The sequence below is a fragment of the Nestor notabilis genome, unplaced genomic scaffold, assembly GCF_000696875.1.
Source record: "Nestor notabilis isolate BGI_N333 unplaced genomic scaffold, ASM69687v1 scaffold27847, whole genome shotgun sequence".
Taxonomy (NCBI): domain Eukaryota; kingdom Metazoa; phylum Chordata; class Aves; order Psittaciformes; family Psittacidae; genus Nestor; species Nestor notabilis.
In genome coordinates this window covers 2034-29033 of record NW_009935670.1, presented here as the reverse complement: position 1 = coordinate 29033, position 27000 = coordinate 2034, and the positions used below count along the sequence as shown (strand labels likewise).

The following is a 27000-nucleotide window of genomic DNA, read 5'->3' as shown; positions in this document are numbered from 1 at the left end:
GGGGGTGGGGTGGGGGTGGAATAATTACATAAATAGCATTTATATCAGGGAGGAATTCAAAAGAAGCTTGCCTCATTGTTTTAGATCAGAAACAAAACACTTCATAAAAAAACCCGTGAAACCCAATATTGTAGGACTTCTAATACCACAGAAAAGCAGATTCTCCCTTGCATTCTTAAATACAGGCTTCAGGATTTAACGCTTTAGTCCTTGATATCTATTTGAATTTATATTATATCCTTTAAAACCTTAGCATGTACCAATCATTAGCCCAACAGAAAAAAAAGCAGGTGAATTAAAGCCATTAATACATAGTAATAGTCTCTGAAAATTAGTGTATATGGAGACTTTAACCAAAACTTGATAGAAATGTCAAGCTGCTTGAGGAACAGCATGGCTACAAATCAAGATGCTATATGCTAGGCTAGTAGCAATGCATCTGCTAAAGGACAGTTGGGCTGGTATCTACCTCTGTGGTCAGCAAACAAAAGACTTGAAACAATTTTTGACATGAGTACTCTCATTTTCAAAAAGCATTCAAGTCCTGCGCAGTTTCCAAATCTTGGTTTTGCCATCCATCAATAGGTAGTTTTCTGCACGTAAGAATTTCTAACTTGGGATAGAAAATGCCCAGTGATGAATGGAAATGGAATTTCTGCAGAGGTCCTTGCAACCAACATAGACGCTCTAGACTTGATCATAATGTACAGCCAAAGAGGATTGCTGATTGTTAAGACTTTAAGCCAATATTGTATTTCAAAAGGACGAGTTCAGCAGTAACAGAGGGAGAAATAAACCAACAAAATTGCATTTGACAATTCCATAATCCTGAAATAATTTGGCATCTGTGATATAGGTTCACCATAAAACTAATCGAGAACTTTGCTCCCTCTACTTTTAATTGAATGTTGTTCCAAAACCCCCAAGAAACTTTATGGTCACAAAAGCTTCACACAATTCTTTATTTTGGTGGAATGTGGTGGAGTAGGAATTTATTTGCTAACTAAGAAATTCTAGGTTTCCATTTGATTTATCTTAGTTTATAAAAAAAAAATAAATAGTAAAATTCACATCATAGATGTATATCATTCTTGTCAATTATAAAGAGATTTACCTGACCAACTTAGCAAACAGACCCTCAAAGAAGAATAGGAGGAGGGCAGGTTCCTTCAAGCAGAGATATTGAAAGAAGAGAGAACAATCTATTGAGAAAGAGGGAAATGAAGACATAGACAGACACAGTTGGCTGAGGGGAAAGCAAGTGGTTAGTTTTACATTATCTAAAAGAAGTAACTTGAAAGAGAGGAAAATCTGGAGGCAGATTCTGTGCTGTTTTTCAGTGGCAGTGATTAAATACAGTGACCACAATGACTTCTTCTGTTTTTATATTCACGTCCATAAGGACACATTCTCCATGTACCTACCGGTATTTACTGACATTAGGAAGAGTGCTGCAAATCTCAAGCTCCCCTTTGGAACAAAGAGGCATGTGAATTAAGCAAGAGTTTTTCAGGCTGCACCTTTTATAAAATGCAAGTGAACTCACAGAAAAATGCTACACACAGATATGGGGAAGAAACCAGTTCTTGAATTAAATCCCAAAGTTGAATCATTAACTTGCCATTCTCCAGTGTGGGTATCTACAGCTCCAGTTCCTCATCCCCACACTTCCATTCCAATTCTCACAATTACCTGTTTCTTCTCCTTTCCACATCCACACTGCTGCTTCCCACACTCCCAGCATCGATAACATTTTCTGCTTTGATTCTTGCTAAAGTAACAGGCATGCTAAAAGCTCTTCATTAGAAACCACATTTAGGTTCTAAGGATTAAAGTACTGTGTTTAAAAATATAGTTGGAAGATTTTTACAGACAAGGGCCAATGCACAAGTGTTTCACCCAAGGGGTATGGCTGGTAATTTCTGAATTAATGGTGGGCCTTTCACAGGTGGTAGATTAATGTCTTTCTCTACCAGAGAAGTGCTAAAAGAGGTCTTTTTAGAGCACCTCTAAGCTTTAAGGTGAGAACTGCCCTGTTTCATCTCCCACTTTTCTGACTACCCAGGAGTCAGCAGCCGGAGGGCCTCTGTGAACTTCCAAGAGAGGATGTGCAGCAAAGTTCCTAAAAAGACCACCAGCTGGTTGAGGAAGCACCATCACCACCTCTGCCCCAGCAGAGAACCCACCTACTGAAGAGATTGTTGTTGCAAGTTTACTTACAGAAGGTTTTGGAGAAGGTGATTTGTTGCTCTCAGGGGTCTTGGTTAACCACTCATTGATACGACTGGAGACACCAACCTTCAGTCCAGCGGTTTCCTGCAAAATAATAAAATCTGATGAGAAGACTTTCAGAATAGCTTCTGCTATGTTTTCCACAGCTTAGATTTAAAAACAAAGCCAACCCTGAGTTTAACATAGAGGTCCTCACTGAGACTATGGCTAGCTAAGTGTCATCCTGTGTGCTCTGAAGATATTGTCCCTATGAACTACACAGTACTATTACCCGCTAGTTTTCAGTAATGATAAATGTAGGCTGACAGAATTATTTCCACTTTAGTGCTAACCCAGGAATAAACATTAGACATAAACCTGCTGTTTCTGTCATAACCCCTAACTCCAAGGACAAAAAATAGTTAGCCTAAAAGAATAACACCAGTCTAAGTTTATTTTTATTTTGCTAAACTAATTTTTTTAAACCAAAAATAACACACATACTTGAAGAGTCAAGTGGCCTAAAATTTAAATCATTAAAATAAAACTTTAAAAGGTTAGTACAAATTACTGAAATTTCACGGCTATCTGTAATAACCCCCTTCAATCCATGGCTCAGTTCTTTGCCTATGATGAATGTTTATCAACTCACATAAATTTATAGAAAGGAAATGTTGCCTTAGGAATTTACATAGAAAAGATAAAGGTCTCACAAATGCTTCTATGCATTATTTATAAAACATCATCATTATCTTGTCTATTTAATCCTCCTCTGCCCCCCAAAAGAATGTTTCCTAACACAAAGAATTTCTTTGTACTCCACTTGAACTACTCAGATATATCTGTCTAAGACATCTGATGTGGCTCTGGAATGTCTCATAAGTTAGCTCAGTATGTCACTAAATTCTTCTTTTATATTCAATATTGCAGCCACATAATTTTGTGGGTTTCTGAGGACCTCAGGATCCTTCGGGATATTCTTCACCAGTGATATCGACAGGAGCAGCCAGGCTTATGCATAGGAACATGAATGACAAGGTCAGGTCCATAACACAATTCTTTATAATCACTATGTAAAATGAAACACATACCTTATTTGGTGTTCCTGTTCCAGAGGGTGATGAAAAAACATTCCCTTTCTCCCACATGCTCTTGATATTACGGACACCCTCAGCTGGAACTGGAAGGTCAGAGGCTGCTGGCTTAACTGGTCTTGCAGCCTTTGTGCCCTGCAGAAGAATTAAGGCCAGTTGATGTCTGATATTAAGAGCTGGAGTTGCAGGGTGGTTTGACTCTGGGGCAGTGCTGGGGAATGCAACAGCTATAAATGGTTCTAACAACAATCATGTAAAGATGGGAAGGAGTACCCAGCTCAAGAGATGCTACTGAGACTCTCCCCAGTTTGATTTGCAGTTACACCCTTGACATGACCAGCTACGAAAACTGCAACCGATTCGATTTTTGCATCTGTTGCCTTCCTAAGGTTCATTGCAAACCACAGCTCAGCACACAACTGATCCAAGGCTTTCATTTGTCCTCTTTTAAGTCTTAGCACTTGAATTCTGTGTTCATGGCTCTTTCAGGGACACAGTTAAGGAAATCCTTATGCACAGGCAGGGGAAAAAGGCTGCTCTGTCATTCAGCATCAGACTCTGATTCTTCTGTCACAGACAACTTAACCTCACAACTCACTATTCTAGGGGTAAATTTCAGCCATTGCAGTATATTTTGAATGAGGTGGTTTTTTTTAAGAGTGGGGGACTGGGCTACTAGTAGCTACTAGTAGCTTCCATATTGCCTATACTCACTGCTTTATGAAAACAGTTTAAAACAAAAAAGCAAACATCTATTTTTCCTTGGACTATGAAAGGAAAATCCCTCAATTCTGGCTTCAAGGCACATTGTTAGCCACTAATTGTCAAAATCACCAGGGGTCAAAATCAGCATTTTATTCTGATTCTGTTTTTCCTTTGTCACTACTTAAATACCTAGTTCACTGAGGTGTCTTTCTTTGCCAAGGAATTTCACTCTGAAGTGGCAGCCAGCAACACAGGCCCAATTCATTGCTCTCCTAAATAAGCTGCTAAGTCAGCTTTGCTCAGGATGACTATCAACTCTCTGCTGATAGTACTCTCAGCAGTTAAAAAGAGGATGTACCTGTCACTCAAGAGATGCTGACTGAGTCCTTCAAAAGCTACTCCAAGCTTACAAAGCAGAGTAAATTATAGCATGAAGACAGGAATCTGAGGTTTTGTTTAGATATATATCTCCATGTTATAGGTGTGCCTCAAGCATCTTGTTCTTGAACTCACATTGAAAAAGGGCTTGTGACCAAAAATGCCTGCAGTTCTTGAACAGTAAAACATAGGCTGATTAAAGTCCCAAAAGCCATTAGTAACTAGAGCCATCAAGACCTGGAATTAACTTACCTCAATTGCACTAGTGTATTGCTCAAGTCTACTGTCAATTTTTGAGACAACTGCAGTTGTATGGGTGGGTTTCATACCACTACAGAAGTAGAAAAAAGAAACAAATTATTAATCCCTCCAATTGAACATTGCTGTTTTGACTGAATTTATTGTTGTATTGATTTACCTCTTCTGAGCGGATTTATTCAAAAATTCTGCTCGCTCCTCTATCTAGAAAAGAGAGAAACAAGAGCTGCATGGTTAAAGTTAATAAAAAGGAAGCTTATACAGGGCCAGGCTAAAATGTCATTTTAAATGTCAAGGGGCCAATCTGAAAGAGATGCATTCCAACAGAAATCACCACAGACACAAACAGAGGATTTATAGTTAGGAGCCTGTTATGCTACAGATTCATAAAGGTGAATATATTTTCTGCATTAATTTTTGCATCGTGCATATTTCTTCAGGGCCTCATTTGTAACAAGAGAATAAATCACCAATACAGAAAGGAGAAAATAAGTTCATCTTATGCAAGCGGTTGATATTCACAAAATCTATGTCAAATTTCCTTATATCTCCCACTTTTTCTGAATTGAAGTATCACACAAAGCCAGGTTTGGAGGTTAGCCATACAACCTATCTCATGCATGTTTTTGCAGGATACTGACAATTGAATTTGAGCACCAAAAAAACCCAATCAGACTGTACTCTGCTCATGTTCAAGCAGGATCACTGCTGAGTCAATATTTACCAGCTGTTATTGTACCAACTAGTATGTTATATTTCATCATTATTTTCTAGTCTGTGTATAGGAAAATATTGTCATGTTTCCAGGCAAAAATAATCATGAAGGTCTCATACGACTTATACCAAATGCCTCAATAATTTGAAAACAAAAAGACTCCGTCCCTGAATAAAGTTTCAAAATATTTAATGATGAGGGCAGTCTATTTGCAAACTTCCTCAAGTGTCTTCCACATTGCATTGTTCCAATTCTTGTCCCAGGATCTACAGTTTCACTTAAAAGTAAAATATATAAAAGCAGCTCCAGGGGATAGAAATGGCTATTAATTAGCCTGGCTGGATTCCTGGGGATTCCCCAGCCTCAGTATGTGTTGTCCATTTACAAGTTACTTTAACAGCGACTGCTGGGGCATTCATGCTTTTAAAATTAGGCAATGACAGCCACTCCTTCAAATGGTTCTCCACAGTGCCTTTAACACGCTGTACCAGAAAACTAAATCCCACAGCAATCCCATCAATGCATGTTTTATTTCTCAAGTCTGTACAAGCAAAAAAGACAGCAGTTCACTTCAGTGCAGAATTTGCCAAACGGGCTCACTGGAGGAACTCCAGGTAGCATATATCCAGCTCGAGAGCACCTCTAAAGCGCTAATACATATATATACACAATTTACAGAGTAATTTACATTAACAGTTTTAGTTACCAACATAGGATCTAAACACAATCTTGAGCGGAAAGATGGGCTTTACTCGACTATGTACCAAACGTCTCCGCGCACTGCTGTCACAAGGCGGCAGTAGTACACCAGGCAGGAGCTGAAGAGCCACCATGCACACCCTACAGGTCGGGATCTGCGGATCTTCCTCTGCCCTCCTCAACAATTCACAACTTAGTTTCACCCACAGGAAACACAGTCGGCATTGCCGTAAAACAAGCAAGTAAATTATTAGACGAAAAGTGACTAGACAGATCTAGACTGGGAACTTAAACTAGTCGCCTCTCCTCGAATATGGTATAGGAGGAAAATTTTCCCACAAGACTGGTTTCTAGGCCACAAGAAGCTTAAAACAAACCCTCACTGAAATGATGAGTTATACCAACAATAAGAGCCACTGATTTCTCCCCTGCTCTTTATGAATGAGTAATTCCCCAGCTACATCAGTGAAACCCTGGCTGGCACCAAGGAAAAACAATACGGACTGTCTCAAAGAACCTGGACTGAAGTTAACTAATAATTTGTTGACAGCATCTTCTAATTCAGATGAACTGAGAATCCACTTGAAATCTTACAAGAGGGACAGCTCTTCAAAGAGGCTAACAGTAGACTCTTTCTAGTCTTCCTATGTTAAGGAAGGAGAGAAGTTTCCACATGGCAGGAAAATCTGGCTTCATTAGGTATTGGCATAAGGGGGGATAGGTTGTGGGGAAGAGGGGTATGTATTCTTGGGGTTGTAGTAAAAAATCAGGGGGCCATTCTTTACCTGCTGGAAACAGCAGTTCTCAGAGCACTTTCTCTGAGTCATTTTGGAAATAAGTCGTGGATTGTTCAGATTGTTCAACAGAGTAAGGAAGCAAATCAGAAAATAAGTTAAAGAGGAATGCAGACTTAGGAAATTACCCTCAGATCTGAACCAGGTGCCTCGTGTGGACAGATAACACATTCTCTGCATATTTATACATGAATTTGTTCAAGAACATCTTCCTCAAAACACAATATGCATGAAACAGAAGCATACTTTGAATACATTTAGATAAAACACACCTGTATACACACATGTATTCAACACATAGGTCAAATACATTTAAACTGCACAGCAATATCTAAAGATCATATATCTACCACACACCACACAAACTCCATGCAAAGACTTTAAAATGTTTGGCACATACAGTAAAGAGTATTACAAAATAGATCTGTAAAAGAAACAGGCAAAGCAAGGTGGTTAGTACAAAATGCAAGATATTTTCTCAATGTGAGACCACAAAATAAAAATATTTTTTTTTAATGTGCTTATTTTAACAGGATCTTGTTAAACAGCTTGGACTACGGTTTGTCACCATGGAATAATTTCCAAAGCCTCTGACACAAGACACACATACTCCAAAAACTTAACCAGTAGCCTCTAATTAAATTATGTCCAGAGAGAAAAAGCACAGGATCATGGGCTGCATCTCTCCTACCTAACCTCAGTTGCTTGAAAGTTAAGCATTTAGTCAAAATTACTCATTTTGGTTCCTTCAACAGTCAAGAGAGAGGCAGAAAAGCTCACCTCACCCTAGGAAAGGTGGCATTGCTTGTCCACTGTGGGTGGCTCTCACTCTGTGACTATCAAAGAAGTTCAGATTAGACAACAAAATGCTTGGATGGAGATGTACCCTTCTGCTGGTCAAGTCAGATGAAATGAAACCAAGGGACATTCTCACACCTGATTACGGCCTTACTCAACAGGGTCAGTACATATAGGTGACACCCATATGTCAGTTGGAAAACAAAAAACATCTAGATATTCCCAGTAAAACGTGTTTCATACAAATGTATTAAATGATTCTTAGATTATTAGATGTCATGTGACAGAAAGTATTGTAAACTGATACATAATAAAACTGTTCTCAAAAAATGGGTCAAGGAAGAAAAGGAGTAAGAAATGCACACAGAAAACAGAGATCCTCTATTATAATTTTGCCTTATAGCCAACAGGTGGTAGAACCTAATGGATATCCATTTGGAGTGGTAGTACCTGGGAGTAAAGTGGCTTCTCCTTATTCTCCGTGAGTGGCTCATGTGTTCTTTAGCTTCATTAAGCACAGTTGGGCTTTTACCTGCTATCAGCAGCATCTGCACAGAGTGCATCAATTTCCTCCAGTTTACCTGCCAGACTAGAGTGCTGCCATCAGCATCAAAGATGCGGGTAAAACGTATGTCACAAATCCTGTTCTTACCATTCTGTCTTCCCTCTGCTGCAAGAGTAGCTCATCTAGAAAGAACTGATTGCGTGCAGTCTCTTTCCAGTCACTGCTCCAGCTGTCAGCTATTGAGAGCAATAATGAGATAGGACAGGACACGTCCTTAAGAAAAAAAAACATGAATCTCAAGCCCTGAAAAGTCCTGTCTTCTGGCTCAGCTGTCAGCATTGCCTTGCAGAGAGTGAGGGCTGCCACATCAGCCCATGTTTCCCAGAAGACATTTTCTACAAAGACAGGAGATATCCCAGGTCTCCTGCCATTGCTTCCTCCCCTCATTGCCTAACAGCTTTTGCATTTCTTTAGTGGTGGAGCTCACCCCTGAGAGGAGGCTTAGTACTGAAATATCCTGTTCTCTCTTGATTAAGCTAGAGAATTGTTACACAAGAAGTCAGTAGCACTTCTTCCCAAAGAAAACATGAGGAGCAAACTTGTCTAAAAAGGAAAATGAACAAAGATTATGCAGGAAATCCCATTCTTCTACTGCAGCGCCATTTGTGTGAGCTAAACCAGTGAAAGCATGAGCTAGAGCACGATGGGAGAGCAGCAGATGCTGTTCCAGTCTTTGTCCTTGTGAAATATACCAAGAGAGAGGGCAGAGGTTGAACAGAAGTTTAGTACTGCTGCTATTACCCACAGAGACTCCACCAGCCCTGAGAAATGCAAGCTGTTTCTGCCCCTGCGCTAGTGATGAACTTTTCATGCTTCCTTTTCACTATGCCCTCAGAAGGGACCAGCCCTCGTGCTGTCACTGGGAAGACTTCATGCTGATGTGATAGTTCTGCTGAAGTAATGTCTCAAGTTTCAGGGAAATACTGTGTTTAACAGTTAAAACAACAGGACCTGTCAACACAGCATAGGCTGTGATTTATTAGAGGCCAAACAGTAGTTCTTTCTAAGTATATGTACATTATGCTTGTGTTTGTATACCTCCATATTTATATATGTACATATAATAATACCCATCCATGAGACATGCAATACGTGGTGACGGGTTGCACATCTTGGTCTCTCAATTCTGAGTCTGCATGTCATACTAGGCCATGCCCTCCCTGATGAATAAATGCAGTGTCCGTAAGTATGTCACATTATCTCCCTTCTTTCCTTTGTTCTTCTAGTTCCCTTAGTAAACAGCATGCACTTCTTTCCTTATCTAAGTTACCTCCAGGAACTTCTTTTTTTTACCCCAAACTTATCACATCAGGAAGGACAAGGAAGGAGAAAAAGGTGCTTTGCCAGATTATGATCTAGGAGAAGTCAGAACGTGTACATGTATCATACAACATTTTAATACTAAGTCTCCCTTTTTCATTATTAATTCCACCTACCCACAATTGTGCATTTAGGGTTCTCACATGACTCATGACACATCTAACCAGATGATACATTCATCAAGAGAGAAAATATGTGCCAGATGCTTTACAAGTCAAAAGATAACTTGGGAAGCGCATAAAAGACAATGAGAAAACTGTGTACCAGCCGGGTTAGACCAGCCTGAGAAGTCTATCCAAATGAAAGGTAATGAAATATACTGTCTTCTAAAAACTGGAGTTTGACATCAAATTTGACATTAGATTATTAAAATGAGATTATTCTTTCCTGAGCTATTGACCACAGAAAGCCAAGAAACAGTTTAGGGTGTGAGGTTCAACAGCATTACATAGCCACTCTGGCCACCCACAGACACTGGACTGTATTACAAACTTCCCAGAGAGAGAAACAAAGAAAAAGAAAAAAATGCATACAGTTGCATATATCAGTTTTTGTAACAAACAACTTCTACCTAAAAAGCTATAAAACCCAGCAGCAATTATCACCATAAAAAAATAATATGGATCTTGGATGTTTAATGACATTTGGAAAATTCAAGCTTTCCTCTAAAAATACTTTTAGAAGAATAGTATAGCTTTGGTCCAAAAGTTTTCTGAAAGCTATTAACCTCCTGCCAAATCCAGTGTTTTTTCCCACTCTTCCCAAAATTACGATCTATATCTTTCTATTACGTGTTTTCAAGTATAATTTCCTCTCTTCTGAGTCATCTGTGAACCAAAGCTCCAAATATATGTCATAAAAGGCATCTAAATGAACACAAGAAGAAAAGAAAGCCCTCCCAGGAGGGCTGGGAAGAAGCTATACATTTATAGTGTCTGCTAATGACATGATCTTTTGCAACCAACATGGCAAGACCAAGTTGCGAAGCTTAGCAGTCTTCATGTAGAGCTGTATGCATTTTGTCATTGTATTTCAGGTTCAAATGTGTTTGAGAAGTCGAAGGCAAGTTGTAGTCAAAAGCATTTGGACACTAACTGCATTTGCTAAAACTGAACCCAAACCAGCATAAGGCTGAAACTCCAGATTGGTTCAAAGTGTAGCTCAGTGAGAGCAGAAATGTGATTTTGACCAAATGCAGTCTGTCACTGAACAAAAACAGTTCTTAATCCCATGGAGATCCACTTTATGGATCCACTTTATGGTTCAACGAGTTCCTACCTGACAACCTCCTGCCTGGTTCTTTTTTCTCCTAGTGCCCATTAAGGGGCCTTTTTTGACAAACATTTTGGATTCTTAAATTACTAATGACACAAAATGAGAAAAGGAAAAAGAGTTGAAAACAATTAATAGATCTGTAGCTAGAGCTTGAGCTGAAAAAGCAAGTGGACTGGATACCAAAACAAAGTTTTCAGTAATTTCAGTGGGGCCAGGATTCCTCTTTCATGCTGAAAGGCCATTTAATAGATTTATCTGACTTTCAATACAATACAGGCCCAGAAGACCACTTAGAAATTCCTCCAGCAACAGAAGTTTTGGGTTTTTTTCCTGTTATGTAAGAAAATTAAATCCAGCCCAGAACTTCTAGATGCTATTTTTAGAAGGATTAGACATAAACTAGAACTCCCATACGAGGCAGTTTCAATAAATGATTATTAGGCTGCATACGCTTAAAGACGAAGTAATCTGGCAAGGAAGAAAGTAATTATGGATGTGGAAGGAAAGCGAGAACATTTGTGATCTTTATCTACTCCAGTTCATAAAGTACTCCTATAATAAATTAACACTGAAAATCAACATAATAATACAGCTCTAAGTTTCCAATAATAATTTTATCTTGAAAGTAAAGATCCTTTTTTGGACATTTTTCATCAACAAGAACAGGTAAACAGTCTAGATTCTGTTTTTATAAAGGATCTGTAATTTTCAGTCATCCCAATGAATGAAGTCTTTCAGCAAAACCTTTCAGGCTAAGGTCTATTTCAGAGCATTGTCTCGGGTCTGATTTCAAGTATTTCCACACTACTTTGATTTTTGGCTGTTGGTTTGGACTGCAATCCCCATTACTTTTTATGCACTTTATAGATGTTAGTGGGGAGGTTACCTTGAGAGATGAACCTTTAGGACTGAAACATTTAAATGGCTTCTTATCTTCAGATACACCATCTTCTGGCATTTTTTGACGTTTCTCAGCAGCTTCAGCCCTTCTCCTTTCAATTTCTTCCTTCATCCTCCTCTTTTCCTCCTTATAAAAACATGAATGGTCACTTATTCTTTCAGAAACTACATTACCACTATATGGCTTTACAGTCCTGCAAACATTTACCACATTTTCTAAGAGTAGATTTTTATCCAGTCAAAGAAGTTCAGTGACCTATCTAAAATCTATCAGTGTATTGCTACTAATATATCACAGTGCTAAGGAAGCAGGAAAGACAGCTAGTCAGTGCTGCCTTAGTGTCTCCTCACAGTGAAGGTCATCGGATTTTTGTTATATAGTGCCATTAGTGACATATAAAGAGAGAAAAAAAGCACATTTATAAAACCACTCAAATTCAGTTTCTCTATATCCTCATGTATTATCATTTTACTGTTCTGTCCATCTACTCTGGCGCTTGTGTCAAAGTTAAGAATATTGCACAAGGAAAAATCAATAGGTCCCCAAAAAACTGAAGACTAAATACTTACATTTTTTCTTCCAAAGAGAGAACATTAATTTTTACTTCATAAGCTACAAGTCAAACCAGAAGCCCTCAAAGCACCACCATTGTAAACACAGGTCAACAGGGTCTGACCCACAAGGTACAGTTTTACTGTAAAGACCTTAGTATATGAAAAGCAATTGGCATTCAGCTGCCAAACACTACTATTCATCATCTACCATTTGTTTTCCAAACAACTAAGATTCCTAAATGATGCACCAGAGATTTGGTAATCCTATTTATAGAGTCCCTTGGCAGAGGAAGTACAAGCAAACAGATGTGCTTGGGTACTCAATATTTAAATAGACAAGAATGTCTTCCTAATGAGATCTAGCCCATCATAACTATATATAACATTACCATTGCAGCTCTTGCACAGCAGATGAATTTTGACATGTGCTTTGTAATTCAGTGAAGTGTCCCCCGTGGTCTCATTCTGCCCTTCTGTTAAATACAGACCTGTTGACTTACAGCCCCTTCTTTGCTTAATAGTGTCTGTACAGACACTGCTGTAAAGTGTTATTAACTAATGCAAAGCCAGTGGAAGTAAAGTAGTAACAAGGGAATAGAAACAGAGTCCAATACTTCGTATTTTACACTCACCTCCTCTCTGACTTTTCTCTCAGCCTCCTCCTGCTTCTTTTTCTGCTCCTCTTCCTCCAGGATTTTTCGGCGCTCCTCCCGCCTTTTCTTCAGTTCATCCAGTTCTGCTGCTGCCTCCTGCTGCTTTTCCTTCAGCTTCTCAAGCTCGTCATTCTCGCCTCGGCGACGGCGCTGATCTTCTAGCCGCTTTGCAGCCTCAGCCTGAGACCCCAGCTTTGCTTCCTCGGCGTTTGTGGTCCCTTTCAAATTGGAGCGGCTGGGAAAGAAATGAAATGGAAGGTGATGCAACACAGGTTTTGCTTTTCTCTGGCCAGGCCCACCTACTGCCATGTGCTCAGAAGCCACATGAGAGCCTGTCACTTAAAGATACTGCCTTAAAAGACCTTCAGCTCTTTGCAAACTATGACAGGCCCAAAACATTTTCATCAGGAGTAAGTAAGCTGGGATACTGAAAGCAGCACCTCTGCCACACACTGCCAGTGAGGAAAGAGTCTTTCATGTGTTTGTGTGCGCAGGAGTTGCACCACCCTGCCTGATAACTCAGGCCACCTCCATTTTCAAGAGAATTCAGTAACTGAGCTTGAAATATTTAACATATCATGTAACTTCAGCAAGAGGTGTCATATCTCATCAGCATCTCTATGGTATACAGTAAACTGTTAGTTTCACACCTCTGCTCTGCACAGAGGAAACACTTGTAAAAGCGTATTATACTCCACACAGACAAAGAAATGGAAAGCCGTAACTTCTTTCTGCCGATTTTAAATGAGATAAATTTACATATAAAAATTGCATAGCAAAAATATTATGCTATGTTCTGCGTGCTGAAAGATGCACTAATCCTTTGCTTTTAAAGACAAGTATTTTTTTTATAAATCCTGCAGAAAAAGACAAGCATCTCTGGGGACAGAGCAAATTACTTGGGGAAAACAGGATATAAGAGAGGGAAGAGAATCTTAAGTTTCAACAATGTTTTAAAAATCTAAAAAGGTTCCTAACTAACCTATAACACTTATCACTCTAACTCAGCCTGTATGAACAGAAAAGCTCATCAAATATTTTCCAGGGAAAGTATGACTCTTTATTAAGAAATTGGAAATTATTCATTAATGGCAACTTCCTACAGGAGAAAACCAGAAGTTTTCAACCAGCTTTAGTATCTGAGACATAAAGAATGAATACCTAAAAAACCTAACCCCCAAAGAATTTGGATTTGAAAGTGTATACTTTCAGCTGAGTCAGACAGCAACATCTAGTTAAACAATGACCACAACAGTTTTAAGACAAATGTCTGCTTCCTGTGTGCATTTAATATACTGCTGACAAGGAGATAGGTACCTAAGAGATATCAGCTATTCACAAGAGACAGAAAGGGAATGTACTTACGGATTTTCTTAGAAAAACTTTTTGCTCTCCTCTGCTGGAATTTGAAAAAGCTGGATATTAATGGCTTCATTATTAATGCAACCAGAGTGTTGCGGAGTTTAATACCATGAAATGGTACAAATTAAGCATTCCAATAATAACAATAACTTTTAGAGACAATCAAATAGGAGATGACAACCTGAAGAACAAATACCATATAAATTTGCAATCTGGTGATTCACACCCAATCCTGTAAAGGAGCTCTTCATTCAGATAGATACCTCATCTAGATGGAATTTACCATATAAAACTGGCTGTAGGACCAGAGCTAAATTATCTGTGGTTTTAATATCACAATAGAATATACTAACACAGAGTTCTTTGCCCCCACATGGTGTTACCAAATTGGATTAAATTCATTTCTAGGGCAACATGCATGATTTAGGAGTTTTATCATTAAAAAAATATATGGCAAAATAACATAACCAGATTGATGCTATTATGTGAATTTTGCTGCTGTACTTCAGCTGTGCAAGTGTATCATTTAAGTAGTAGGACCTGGCACTTACTTACTTTGCAATGTGTTTACTTCGTTTTAGAAAGTCTTTTCTATGGAAGAGTATAACATCACAAAGCAAAGCTAAAGAACAAAATGGTGCAGAGGTTTCTGAATGTATGTACTTCCAGTACATTTTCATTCTTGATTTTCTAACCTAGAGTCACAAGTACATAATATATATTTCCCTGATATTGCCTTATCACAATCCATTTCTGCTCTTGGCCCTATTCCTAAATGTGTTTTGGCAGTGAAATCACTCAAACCACGAAAGCAGAACGGCAAGATAACTCTCCACCATAAGCATTAAGTTAATGTAAGTGGCCATGAATAAGAGCTTACATCAGGTAATGACACCTAATTAAAGGAACTCATGTTTTTTAATGAAAAATACATATACAAGTAACTAAAGCATTGTGAAAAAACATTGGAAACTTTATTTGAAATTTAATTCGGCCTATTCAAAAGCAAAGTGGGTGACAAATAAACAAAAAAACATCTGAGATGTGAGGTATGATTTTGGGTGTCCAGCCTGAAATACCTCTGATTCAGTTGGCAGAGATACTGAGAAACCAAAACGTTCCACAAGCCTCTATAAAGCACAAAGTATTTCTAAGGATCCAGTGCATCTATCCTTCACGGGCCATGAGAAATCCCTGGCTATTTTAATGTTTTCTTGCTTCATTGCAAGGGAGCGGCCTCTATAGCAAACATCCCAAGAATCTCACTATTTTTTTTCCTTCTTTTTTCTTGGTCTCTGAAGCCTCTGTTGCCAGCCCACCCAGACCTGCAAGATTCAGGCCCAAAGAAGATGCAAAAGCTCACTTCTGATAGACATAATGATATCTCTGGCAAGAGCAAATACTCAGCCCTCAGAACTAAAAGAACTAAAACCATAATATTTACCAAGATTCTCTTAATAAATAGCCATTCTGGTTTATATCAGCACAAAAAAAAAAAAAAAGGTTAGTCCTCAGTGACTTGAGTGCAGACAGCCTCAATAAAATTAACAGCTACTCTCAGCTTTCAACTGATGAAAGCCCAAGGTAGAATCTAGTCTTAACATTCTTGTTTGGAGACCTCAGGTCATACAAAGAAGGACATTTAAAGTTTATAACTTATTTTATTCTCATTCTGTTTACAGGACTTCCCCTACTGGTTCTGCACAATCCAAAATAGCAAACAATAAACTGGCAGTAATTCTCTTTATTTTCCTCCACCTCCCAAACTCTTCTGTTTTCAACAGATTCTGGGAATCTCTGTTCTCTTGTGTCGACATTGGGAAATTAGTATTGAGATGCTGGGTGGAGGAAGAGTTTCGTAAGCACCTCTTTGGTGCTAAGAAATAAAGTTGGTTGCCAGCTTTCAGACAAAGAGGAAAAGGAAAGAAGTGGTTTGTGGGAGCCAAAAATGTTAGAACAATGTGAAAAAACATGTTACATCATATTTAGGACTTTTGCAGTCCTGTATGAGAATAGGGAGGAAGGCAGGTGGGAGGGGAGATGGGAAGGGGAAGCCATAAAATGGGGGTTTATTCTGTATTTCTCTTACTGACTGACGTAGAGAAACGAGACACAGATAAGAATTTTGTCTAGCCTCCACTACCCTATTCAATTCTCAGTTCTCACCACTGAGAGTTGGCCAAGTTACATGCTTCCTAACTAGTATCTGATATGTTCATGTAAAAACGAGAAGATAGTTCCAAACAAAGCCCAATGATGTGACTGCAGTTAATTAGAAAATAAGCCAAGAGCCTTAATTCATACCTAACAACCCAACAAACAGTAAAGCCTCTGCTGATGTTGCCAGCCCAAGCCTTCTCAGATGATAAAAGGCTATTAAAAAGGCTTTTTCCCACATTTGAGAAATCATAGAAGAAAAAGAGAAAAAGAAAAAAAGAAGAGTGGAAATTCAAATCTAAATGTTGCCACTAAGGCTTGTCTCCCACAGGAAGTGAAGCAAATGAAAACATAATCAAAATATTTTTAGAAAACCATTCTTATGTTATTGATGATGTGACCCAAGTCATGAAGCAGGACAGTTCTGAGCAAGACAAATTTCCTGCAATTCCATGTCCATCTCTGTCTGTCTTTTGGCCTTAGGTCATGGTGTCTCCAGGGACTTTTGAATTGCATTTATTTTGAGAAAGTTTGTTTTCCCTGAAACAATCACAAGGGGAATGCTGAGATACAACAGCAAATCCCATACACAGATTTCTCAAAGTCCCTGGAGAGCTTAACCTTTTCTTTGCCTCTGTCAATGTAAAAAAGGAAGAGAGATGCAGAAGGGGAAAAAAAACGCAAACAGATTTCTAACCTATTCATTCCTGGTTTTCTGCTAAAAGAAGAACTTCTGCTCTGCTTCCCCTATATCCCCTCCTTTTAGCAGGAAGAATACTTTTTTAATAAACTTTTCACTAATTTGCTACCTTCATTGAATTTCCCAATATAGCCATAAAACCATTTTCTGAAAATAAAAATAAAAATCAAACTGTGATAGATCTTATAAAAAGACAAAAATCAGAATATTTTGGCTAGAAGAAGTTTCCACCTAACTAAAAAATCACTTTTATAGAGAAGCCATTAATTTCAAGGTTTTCCTTGAAATCAACAGAGAAGCTTTCAGGAGTTAGGAACTAGATTGTTCTCCATATTGATACGCGGTCTGATTAAAAACAGGTGGGAAATTGGAAATACACAAAATCTGAGCTGTTGTCATTACTGGCCTCTGTGAAGATATTAGAAATATCTTCACTTGTAATGTAAGAAATAAATACCCTTCAAGGAAGGAAAACCCCAGCAGAACAAAAATGAGCCACTAGTCTCTACTGAGGGAACAAGGCTATTTACATCTGCCATCTGTACTTCATTTTGTTACCGCAGCAGTGTGCGGGCAGTTCATTAAGAAACAGGCTAAGAGCCTTACTTCATACCTAACAACCCAATGAACACTAGAGTCTCTGCTGACATTGCCAACCGAAGTCTTCTATTCAGCAGCTACAAGGCTATTAAGTGGAAACCCAGAGATGCCCCCTGGCCTGCTATACCATAAGCAAGCCCAATGCTTACTTCGAACTTACCCAAAAGCATTCTCAGTAGATTTAAGTTTTGGGACAGTGAGTTCACGTTCTCCATTCTGTGCCTTTTGTTCAGGAGCTCCCTTCTTACGATCCCAGATACTTTTAATTTCTTCTTTGGGTGCTTTTCCTTTATCCTTATCATCTTTTACCTGCTCAGGAGATACCATGAATCATAGAACAAAAACAAACAAACAAAAAAAACCCCAAGTCACAATGAAGCATTCTAAATAACAGAAATAACAGCTGAGGAACACAAATTTCTTGGCATTAATGATTAAATAAGCAAATGTCTTCAAAATGTTTGTGGGGTTTATGGCAGTAGTAGTCTGTAAAGCTCTAAACTGTGACCAATTACCACTCTGCTGTCCTGATCTGAATTCAAGATGAAAACATCTTGAACAATTTTATTAGTCTTCTGAGAAAGTCTGTTGTTGCCATGGGACTATGCTACCGCATTGCTTCATTCTGAACTGCACCCCACTGAGGTACCCCAACCATCTTCCCTCCTGTTGCAGCATGATTCACTTGTTGCCTATTAAGATTCTGGACTGCAAACTCTCCTGGACTAGGCTTGTCCCATACACTCCTACTGCAAGGTATAGGGCATTTTTGGAATAAAAATAACACATAACCTTCACCGATTGTGAGGTTTGCTTGACAAAGTTCACAACCTTTCCAGTCTCACAGCAGATGGATACTTCAGTATTGCAAGAATGATGGCCAAAACACAGAATTGCCTTCATATTAGAGTAAAACTTACTCTGACAAAATGCACAATCCTACCAGGGGCTAGTCATGGATAGTGTTATCACACACGAATATTTAATCCTATGCAGAAGCTTTGTCCCATTACTCTGAACAGGTATTAGTCTGAATAGTATTATAGTCTGAATCAAGTATTAATGCCTAGATTTCACTCTCCAGTATTCCTTCAGAGTTATGAGATTGAAGTATTTATTAATGCCACAGACTGCCTGTTCCCCATATGCTGAGTCATGGCTAGATACTGATAAAGGGAGGAGAATATGAACTGATTTAAGTAATTTATCTTCAGGTGGAATTATTTCCACTCAGACTACTAGCCTAAGTAAACTTTCAACAGCAGCAGATGAAACATTTATCTCCAAATATTTTTTTTATCCCCATATCTACCAATTTGGAGGAACATTCTATCTGGCAAGTAAGAAATACCTCCTGTGGAAAATTTATATGAAGACCTCTAGAAAAAAAAACCCAACTTTTTTCCCTTGAAAGACTCTCGCCATCCCATTTGCTAACTAGAAAGAAAACAAACTTCCATAACAGTCCTATCTGCAACAAGAACTTCTGGAGATGTAACATCTTTACCAAGAAAGGATCAGTTCGGATTTGCCAAAGTCAACATCCTCCTCAGGCATTGAATTAAGCTGCTGAGTGAAGCTCCAGAGTCAGTCAGAGGCTGATGTGACAGATAATGTCAAGGTGCCACACACTACAAGGTCATACTAGGTGGTTAAACTATTTGAGCAAATTTGCCACTGGTGAGGGATGTTGGACCCAGCTCACAGAGGTATTTGCTCTGTACTGAGAACAGGCAGCTGTGCTGCAGATTTTCCCCACCCTCTCCTGTCAACAGGCTTTAGCCATGACCTGGCAGAAGCACCCCGACAGACAATAGGGGAGTTCAGCTTCCATGACCATGCATTCTTTGGCCATGATGCTGTAACTGCTAGCAAACAAGGCCATTATTACTAGCTGCCTCAAGGAATGGTTTTCTGTTTTCTAGGAGCTGGACTGAGACAACCAGGGCTATTCATTGAGCCTAATGAATGCCATTAGAGAGCAACATCTTTTGGGTACTTCCAAATAGGGGCAAGATTGCAGATAGTAATCATGTTCACAGTAAAAATCTCTGCTGCTTGTTAGCAATCTCCTAACCCTTAAGTCCCAGCCAGGGTGACACTGAAACCAGCGATGTTGGTTGTTGCAAGATTCCTCATGCCAGGATGTCTGTGTTGGGATTTTGAGAGCATAGGATTTCCTTTGCTGAGATTTTCATCAAGACCTTTCTAGGTCTCATTAAAAAGCCAATACTTCTAGCTGCCTGATGTATTGAAGTCCACTGGGGAGGGTCATATCTCTTACATCTTAATTGAAATCAGTGAGAAAACTAATATTAAAACAATATAGTTTAAAAAATAACAGCTTAGGAAATAGCATTTTAGAAGCCAGTAGGATTTATGGTAATGCATCTGCATTTGAGAAAATAATTAATACAGCTTGGCCTCTTTGTTCAAAAAGATCATAAACCAAGATATTCCAGAAATATTTCACAGCTTTTGGGCCCAATACTTCTACTAAATTTAATGTCAAAACAGAGATTGCTTAGCACAGAAGCAGAAACCGTTATATCCCATTCCCAAGGCTTGCAACAGAAAAATTCCCTTCACTTGTCTCAGAGTTTCCCTAAATTAAAGGCTAATTCAGCAGAAGCTGAATTCAGTAAAGAGGACTAGACTGACTCCCGTCGGAGTAGACAGGTGGTATTACCTGAACTGAAGACAGTTTATATGTTCTCACAGATCTTGACTGTCAAGTCAAGATAGAACATGACCAAAAGCATGTTTAGCTAATTTCCACCTTTATTTATTTATATTTTAGTCTTTCTCTACACTGCTTCTTTCCTGTTAGGGTGTTATGCTAATATTTGAGAGTTAAGATTTCTGAATCTAGAATTTTAACACCTTCAGACCACAGTGAATCAGTTACTGAGTTTGGGGCCATTTGGCAAATTTGCTTCCTTATTTGGGCTCAGCTACTTGGTGACTTAAAAGATGTGGGCATTTGGGTCTGGGGCTTCCATTTAGACCCAACTACCATACCCAAATACCATGAGAATAGGAACTGCCGCAGCATGTCTAGCCAAACTGGAAGCAGGAAATACCAGGAGTCTCACATCATGAGAAAGCTTGTCCTTATGAACTTTCCAGGTCACTTTTGAGAACCAAAAATTGCGGGGCAGTTCAGAATAGAAGACAGATTTTACTTCCTAATTTGATCAAAACCTGAACTTTGAGGGCCAGATTTTGGTCACATTAAGAAAGGACATTTGCTTGTGTTGCACAACTGCAAAACCAAAATCTGTTTATGTAAATACACTTTATTCCCTCAGGTTCTTGATCATGATATACTGCCATCCTCTTAACTGCACATACAGTTCAGAAATAGGCCTCGTTGAATTTGTATGTCCTGCAAGAGGGGGAAGGAGTGGAAATGGGATCCTGATCTTGACTTGGTTTGGAGTCTGAGGTTGTCAATTTTTCTTTAGAAACCAAGAAGCAACAACTGAGATTTTCAAAATTGAGCAAAACACTTCAAATGCTCAGTTTGATGCATATGTAAAAGATTTACCTTTCAGTGGATGGGTATTCAGCATTGCCCTTAAAGTGGGACTCTTGAGTTGTCTCAGTTTGAGCATCCAAAAATAGAAGCACTAAAATCTCAAGTAACTATTAAAAATCAATTTCCTGGAACAATCTAGCCCTGTGGCTTCAGTTTAAAAGCATCATGAGAGCTCCAGTGAGAGCTGACTGAGCTCCACATAATCACAAGCAGGATGACTGGGTCTCAAGTCAGCCCCAAAATCAATATTTGGGGTTATTTACAGCCTCCTTTATGTATTTACTTATAATACTCAAAAGATCCTTTTCAACAATGAATATTAAAAGCCAATTCTGTTTTATGAAGAACTCTTAATATAATCCATCCCTTTTTGCATAGCCCTTCCCTCTGCTTTTGCAATTGGCTTAATATAGAGTGATGGTTTAATTTTTCTATTGGACTGTTCTGAGGCATCTCCATCAGTTCTCATTTAAATCCTCCCCTTTCTAAAGTAACTTATTCTAATATTTCCAGTCTCTCTCCCTGTTCATTAGGAACATTTATGCTAGCCATCTTCATGACTTCATCTGCCTTTTCAATCTCGTGTACCTTACTCAAAATATGATACCTTGGATGATCAAGCCAGACAACTTGACATAAAACCTTGTGACATGATTTGTCTTTATCGCTCTCAGAGGGTGAGCTAAGCATCTACACCATGTTCTGAATTAGTCCAAAATCTAAAGACCCTGGACCAGATCCTCTACAACCTTCAATGCTCCCAAGCAGCTAGACAGGCAGCAAGTTGCCTGTTACTAGATCTGTGTGCTGTGGCTCCCTTTATGCCATACAGACCTGGCTGAACCCAAATGGATCCAAACCTCCTGGCCAGTCTCAATGTCTGATTAGAATCAGGGGTATTCTAATACCTGCTGCACTGAACCAAAAGCACAGTTGTACACAAAATTGAATATGGCTCCCTGTATCCAGCTATAACCTGGAGAGTAAATGGTCTCCAAATCTTATCTACTTACCATACAGTAAAACACCATGGCACCAGCTCCTGTGTTTACAGTGGAAATGCAATGCAGTAATTTTTGTAGATTTTCTCTTTAAAACAAAAGAAAAATCTTGGGTATGCACAGTTTGTATCATGAGGCATTGCAGTTTGGGGGAAAATCATTAGTTAAGGCAGTCAGGTAGCCAAAGGGCCTAGATTATTACTATTACTGTCAGAGTAGGTCTCAGTCATAGGGAAAAAGTTCACAGTAAAGTGGGAGGAAACCAGGAAAGGACGATTAGTTGAAAAATTCATCCCTAGGGTGCAAACCATCCTTGCATTATTGACCAAACTGAGTTTCCTGAAGTATTTCTTCTAAGACAAACAGGTCTTGGTTCTAAAGCTGCAAAATAACAGAATACTTAAGCATTTACTTCATTTTAAGCACATAAATAGCTTCATCCCTATTTATTTCAGTAGGACTACCTATGTTCTTCAAGTGAAGCACATGCTTAAGTACTTTGCTGAACAAGCAACTTTCACTGGTAGGTCTCTTACTTATTTTCTTATCTCAAGTTTCCCTTCACCACCTAAAACAAAGGCTTACAAGTTACCTGATCTTTTTTGGAGGTAGGTTGAAGCTTCTCATCTGGTAACTTTTCCTTTTTATCTTCCACTTTAACCTCTTTTTCTTCCCCCTTTATTTTTTTTTAATATGAAAATATAGCTTCTGTTTGCACTTTTGTTTCTCCACACCGTGTTGATGTACCAATCCTGTGTGCAGCCACATCTCCATCATATGCTGCTGTGCCCACATCTCCATGTGCAGTTGTGCTCCCACCACCCTCTCCAAATGCTTCCATTCCCCCATATGGGCCTTTCTCCCTTGTGTGGCATCATGCTCACATGTCCCAGCAGAGCGCCCTCTCTTGTGACTGCGTTTAGCACACACAGTTTACCAGGTGCTCATAGTATTTTGTGCCAAGACGTGCCTGCCTCCACCTCATGTGTTACTGCATTAGGCCAGTTTATAGCAGCTGAGAAAGAAGGCAGCAAACATGCAAAGGTCTGAACATGCAAGGTTTTCTTTCAACAATGGAGTGAGGTCAGGCATGTTGTGTACTGCACTAGTGGTAAGCAGAGGTAAGGAGATTTATTTTAAAAGAGAGAGAGCATGAGTGTTAGTCATTTCAATGCAGGAGTAGATCTGTGAGGAAATTCCAATTCAATCTTTTCTTTTTCTTTGCATTACATTTCTCACAAACCACAGGTGTCTTATTTTGGTGCAAATGTTTACTGTACCTGTTTTCTTATCAAAGCTGCTTGAGGTTTTTCCTCTTGTGCTTTCTTCTCTTTTACCTGTTTATCTTCTATTTTCTTTTCTTCCAACTTTAGTTTTTCATTTAATTTCTCTGTTTCTAGCTTAGCCGTTTCCTCAGCTGCCCTCTTTTCCTCTTCTGCCTTAGCCCTCTCTCTTTCCTCAGCTGCCCTCTTCTCCTCTTCTGCTTTAGCCCTCTCTCTTTCCTCAGCTGCCCTCTTCTCCTCTTCTGCTTTAGCCCTCTCTCTTTCCTCAGCTGCCCTCTTCTCCTCTTCTGCCTTAGCCCTCTCCTCTTCTGCTTTAGCCCTCTCCTCAGCTGCCCTCTTCTCCTCTTCTGCCTTAGCCCTCTCCTCAGCTGCCTTCTTTTCCTCCTCTGCTTTTAATCTCTCCCTTTCTTCTGCCTCAAGTTTCTCCCTTTCTTCTGCTTTCTTTCTTTCTTCCTCAGCCTTTTCCTCATCCATAAGCTTCTCTTTATCTACAGCATCACTTTGCTCCCCTTCTGGTACAGCATTTGTATCATTCTCTGCTTTGTGTTCCTCTGCATTTAAAGCTAGATTTTTTGTTTCTGTTACCTCTTCTTTATCTGTGGACTTTTCTGCTGTCACATCTACCTGATTTTCCTCTACAGAGGCCTCCTTTGGTTTCTCCTCCTGTACCTCTTCATTGTCTTTTTCTTCTTTTTTTCCCTCGTCTTCCCCATCTTGCCTCCAGTTGTTCCTTTGGTATGATTCGGTAACTGTTTCTGTTTCCTCAATCTCATAGCGTCCTCTGCGTGTTTCAGCCTTTTCCTCTTTTCCCGTGGTCTCATTTTCTTCCACATTGTTTATTTCTCTCCTGCTGGGCAGCGACAAGCTCCCATCTGTGACTGTGGGGTCAAATTCCTTTTGACGTTCCAGGGCTTCCTGAAGGCGCTTTTGACGTCTCTCCTCCCGTCTTGCCAGTCTCTCCAACAATGCAGCTTCATCATCTGCTCCCCTTGTGGTTGTAGAACTCTTGGTTTCCTCTTCTGCCACACTACATAAAAGTGAAAACTTTGCATTAAAAAAGAAAAAAAAGAAACCAAAACCTTTTTATAACAACATATGCACTTAGCTGTTTCTAGAAAATAAACTTGCTATAACATCATTCCATCGTTTGGAAACACAACAGATTGCATACTTCAAAATTTAGCAAAATGGTTCTGGGGATTAATTTGGGCATCTTTGCATGTATATCAATATGGTGTTTCACAATGTCAGAGCCTAGAAAGGCTCCATTCCATGCCAGATCCAGCAACTACTGAAGCCCCCAGGAGTCTTACTGACCTCAGTAGGCACTGGAATAGTCCTGACACTTGAAACATCTGAAACATGAGCAACCCTGAAAAATTCAGCCTCCCACCCTGCACCAGAATACTTGGAGGACTTTAGCTTGCTTTAAGGACCCCTTCAGCTTGGCCTGAGGCGTATGTGTCTTATGAACAGTCTTCCCACTAGGCAAAATTTTTGAAGATGCAACACAAGCATGATACTCTCTGACTTCAGTGAACTCCTCTAGCAAGCAGAAACTACTCCTGTTCAGCAACAACATCAACAGATACAGTCCATAATGGGATAGCCTGGTGAGTGCAGTGAGGCTGTGATTATCGGAGCAAAGATGGCCAAACCTGATGCTTAGAATTTAAGTAACAAAACAGACCTCTTCAAGATGCTTCTCTACTCTGAACAAAAATTACTGTTGGCTTGTCAGTAAACATCTTCAGACGTTTACCTGTTTTGGGCATTAACTTCTGATTTCTCTGTTACTTCTCCAGACAGATCTCCCTCTTCCTTTTGCCTCAGTCTCTCCTGCCGAGCCCGTCGGCGACGTTCCCTGGCAGCTTCTTCCTCATCATCATCATTTCTCTGGTAGGACAGCCTGAGACAAAAATAGAGAAACAAAACAAAGGGGCTATAGCATATAGGATATTGTGACTGAAAAATTACAAAAAGCAGTTGAGCAGAGCACAGTAAGCATGGCTGCAGTGCCTGCTCCATATGCTGTTTAGAAAATATGCTTTGATGTTGAGATGCATAGTTTCAAAGCTTGGTTTTGTTTTCTTTATTCAGAAATGAACTTGACAAAATAGTCACAGTGAAGGCAGCAGCCACACCACACTGTCAGTTTGCTCCTACAAAATACCAAAGCCATAAAAGCCCAGATCTGTAGCTGACCAAACATCCTGCCAGACTACACTATGATCCTGCCAGAACGCACACAGCAGCATCTGAGTAGATTCATGCAAGCCCACATAGCTGAAATTGGACTTAGCCTAGCAGCTTTTCATTAGCCTCCTCTAAAAATCACATTCTGAAAACAGTGACAGTATTCTAAAATTGAAAGCCTAGAAAGCAGGGAGACACAAGTATGACAATGGCTCTCAGTTGTTGGTTCTGAGTGCCAAACATCTGACACCTACAAAATTTTTGTGAGCCCAGAGCCCTGCCAGGCCAAATCATACAAGATCGCTGTGTGATGAAAGCCTACAGCTGAGAACCCATTGTGTTCACCTAACCTAACAGATTATTACATTTAGCTTCATCTTACTTCAAAAGGAAAGCAAGACATTATAATCCTAATAGTCTTGTGGCCCTTTCAAATCTCTGCTGAAGTGCATTATTACTGTGTGAGATAAATAGAAAGACCTGCATTCCTCTTACCTTCTTGTGCAGGGGAAGTGAAATAGGAGGATAACATGGGTTGAAACTTAAACAGGGGAAGTTTAGGTTAGACACAAGGAAGAAGTTCTTTACTGCGAGGGTGGTGAGGCAGTGGAATGAGCTGCCCAAGGAAGTTGTGAATGCTCCATCCCTGGCACTGTTCAAGGCCAGGTTGGATGGAGTCTTGGGTGACATGGTTTAGTACAAGGTGTGCCTGCCCATGGCAGGGGGGTTGGAACTAGATGATCTTAAGGTCCTTTCCAACCCAAACCATTCTATGATTCTATGTCCCAGACCCTGTCAGGACATTCATTTACTTTGCTTCCAGATAGTTAAGAAGTCACCCTTCCTTAAGTAGTCACACATTTAATCTGTACAGCCATGCACATAGAGAAAGAAAGAGCTCTGCACAGAGTAAAACCAAGCACAGCTAAAGCTTGCATGTCAAGGAATTTTTTAAAAGTAAAGGCAACTAAAACATTAGTCATGAATCCGGCTCCTTGTGCCCAAGCCTCTCCAATCACCTTTACCTGATACTACCTTTCTCCTTTGCTGAAAGGGTGAGAGTATAGGTTCAGCTTTTAGAGATTCAATTATGACAATTTTGCTTTAAAAATTGAAAATGCATGTTAAAAAAACAACATGGCTAAGCCACTTGCCAGACCTACAGCAGCATTTTCATCCTCTGTGCATTGAAGTATTTGATTTTCTACTTTCATGCTCCACTTCAAGAGCTTACAACCTT

At 39.5% G+C, this 27000-nt stretch overlaps 1 protein-coding gene across 1 annotated transcript in view; it reads right to left on the bottom strand.

The window, feature by feature from the left end:
* Nucleotides 1–25473, bottom strand: part of CALD1 (caldesmon 1) — a gene marked incomplete at its 5' end in the record, with an annotated part of 28008 nt that extends 2535 nt beyond the window's left edge. Inside the window, 10 exons of the mRNA XM_010017956.1 lie at nucleotides 2221–2316; nucleotides 3303–3440; nucleotides 4641–4719; nucleotides 4807–4850; nucleotides 11699–11839; nucleotides 12900–13155; nucleotides 17900–18048; nucleotides 22874–22957; nucleotides 23562–24591; nucleotides 25327–25473. Coding sequence (XP_010016258.1) covers nucleotides 2221–2316; nucleotides 3303–3440; nucleotides 4641–4719; nucleotides 4807–4850; nucleotides 11699–11839; nucleotides 12900–13155; nucleotides 17900–18048; nucleotides 22874–22957; nucleotides 23562–24591; nucleotides 25327–25473 — 2164 coding nt within the window. The remainder of the gene's footprint in view (nucleotides 1–2220; nucleotides 2317–3302; nucleotides 3441–4640; nucleotides 4720–4806; nucleotides 4851–11698; nucleotides 11840–12899; nucleotides 13156–17899; nucleotides 18049–22873; nucleotides 22958–23561; nucleotides 24592–25326) is intronic.
* Between the last annotated feature and the right edge of the window lie 1527 nt (nucleotides 25474–27000).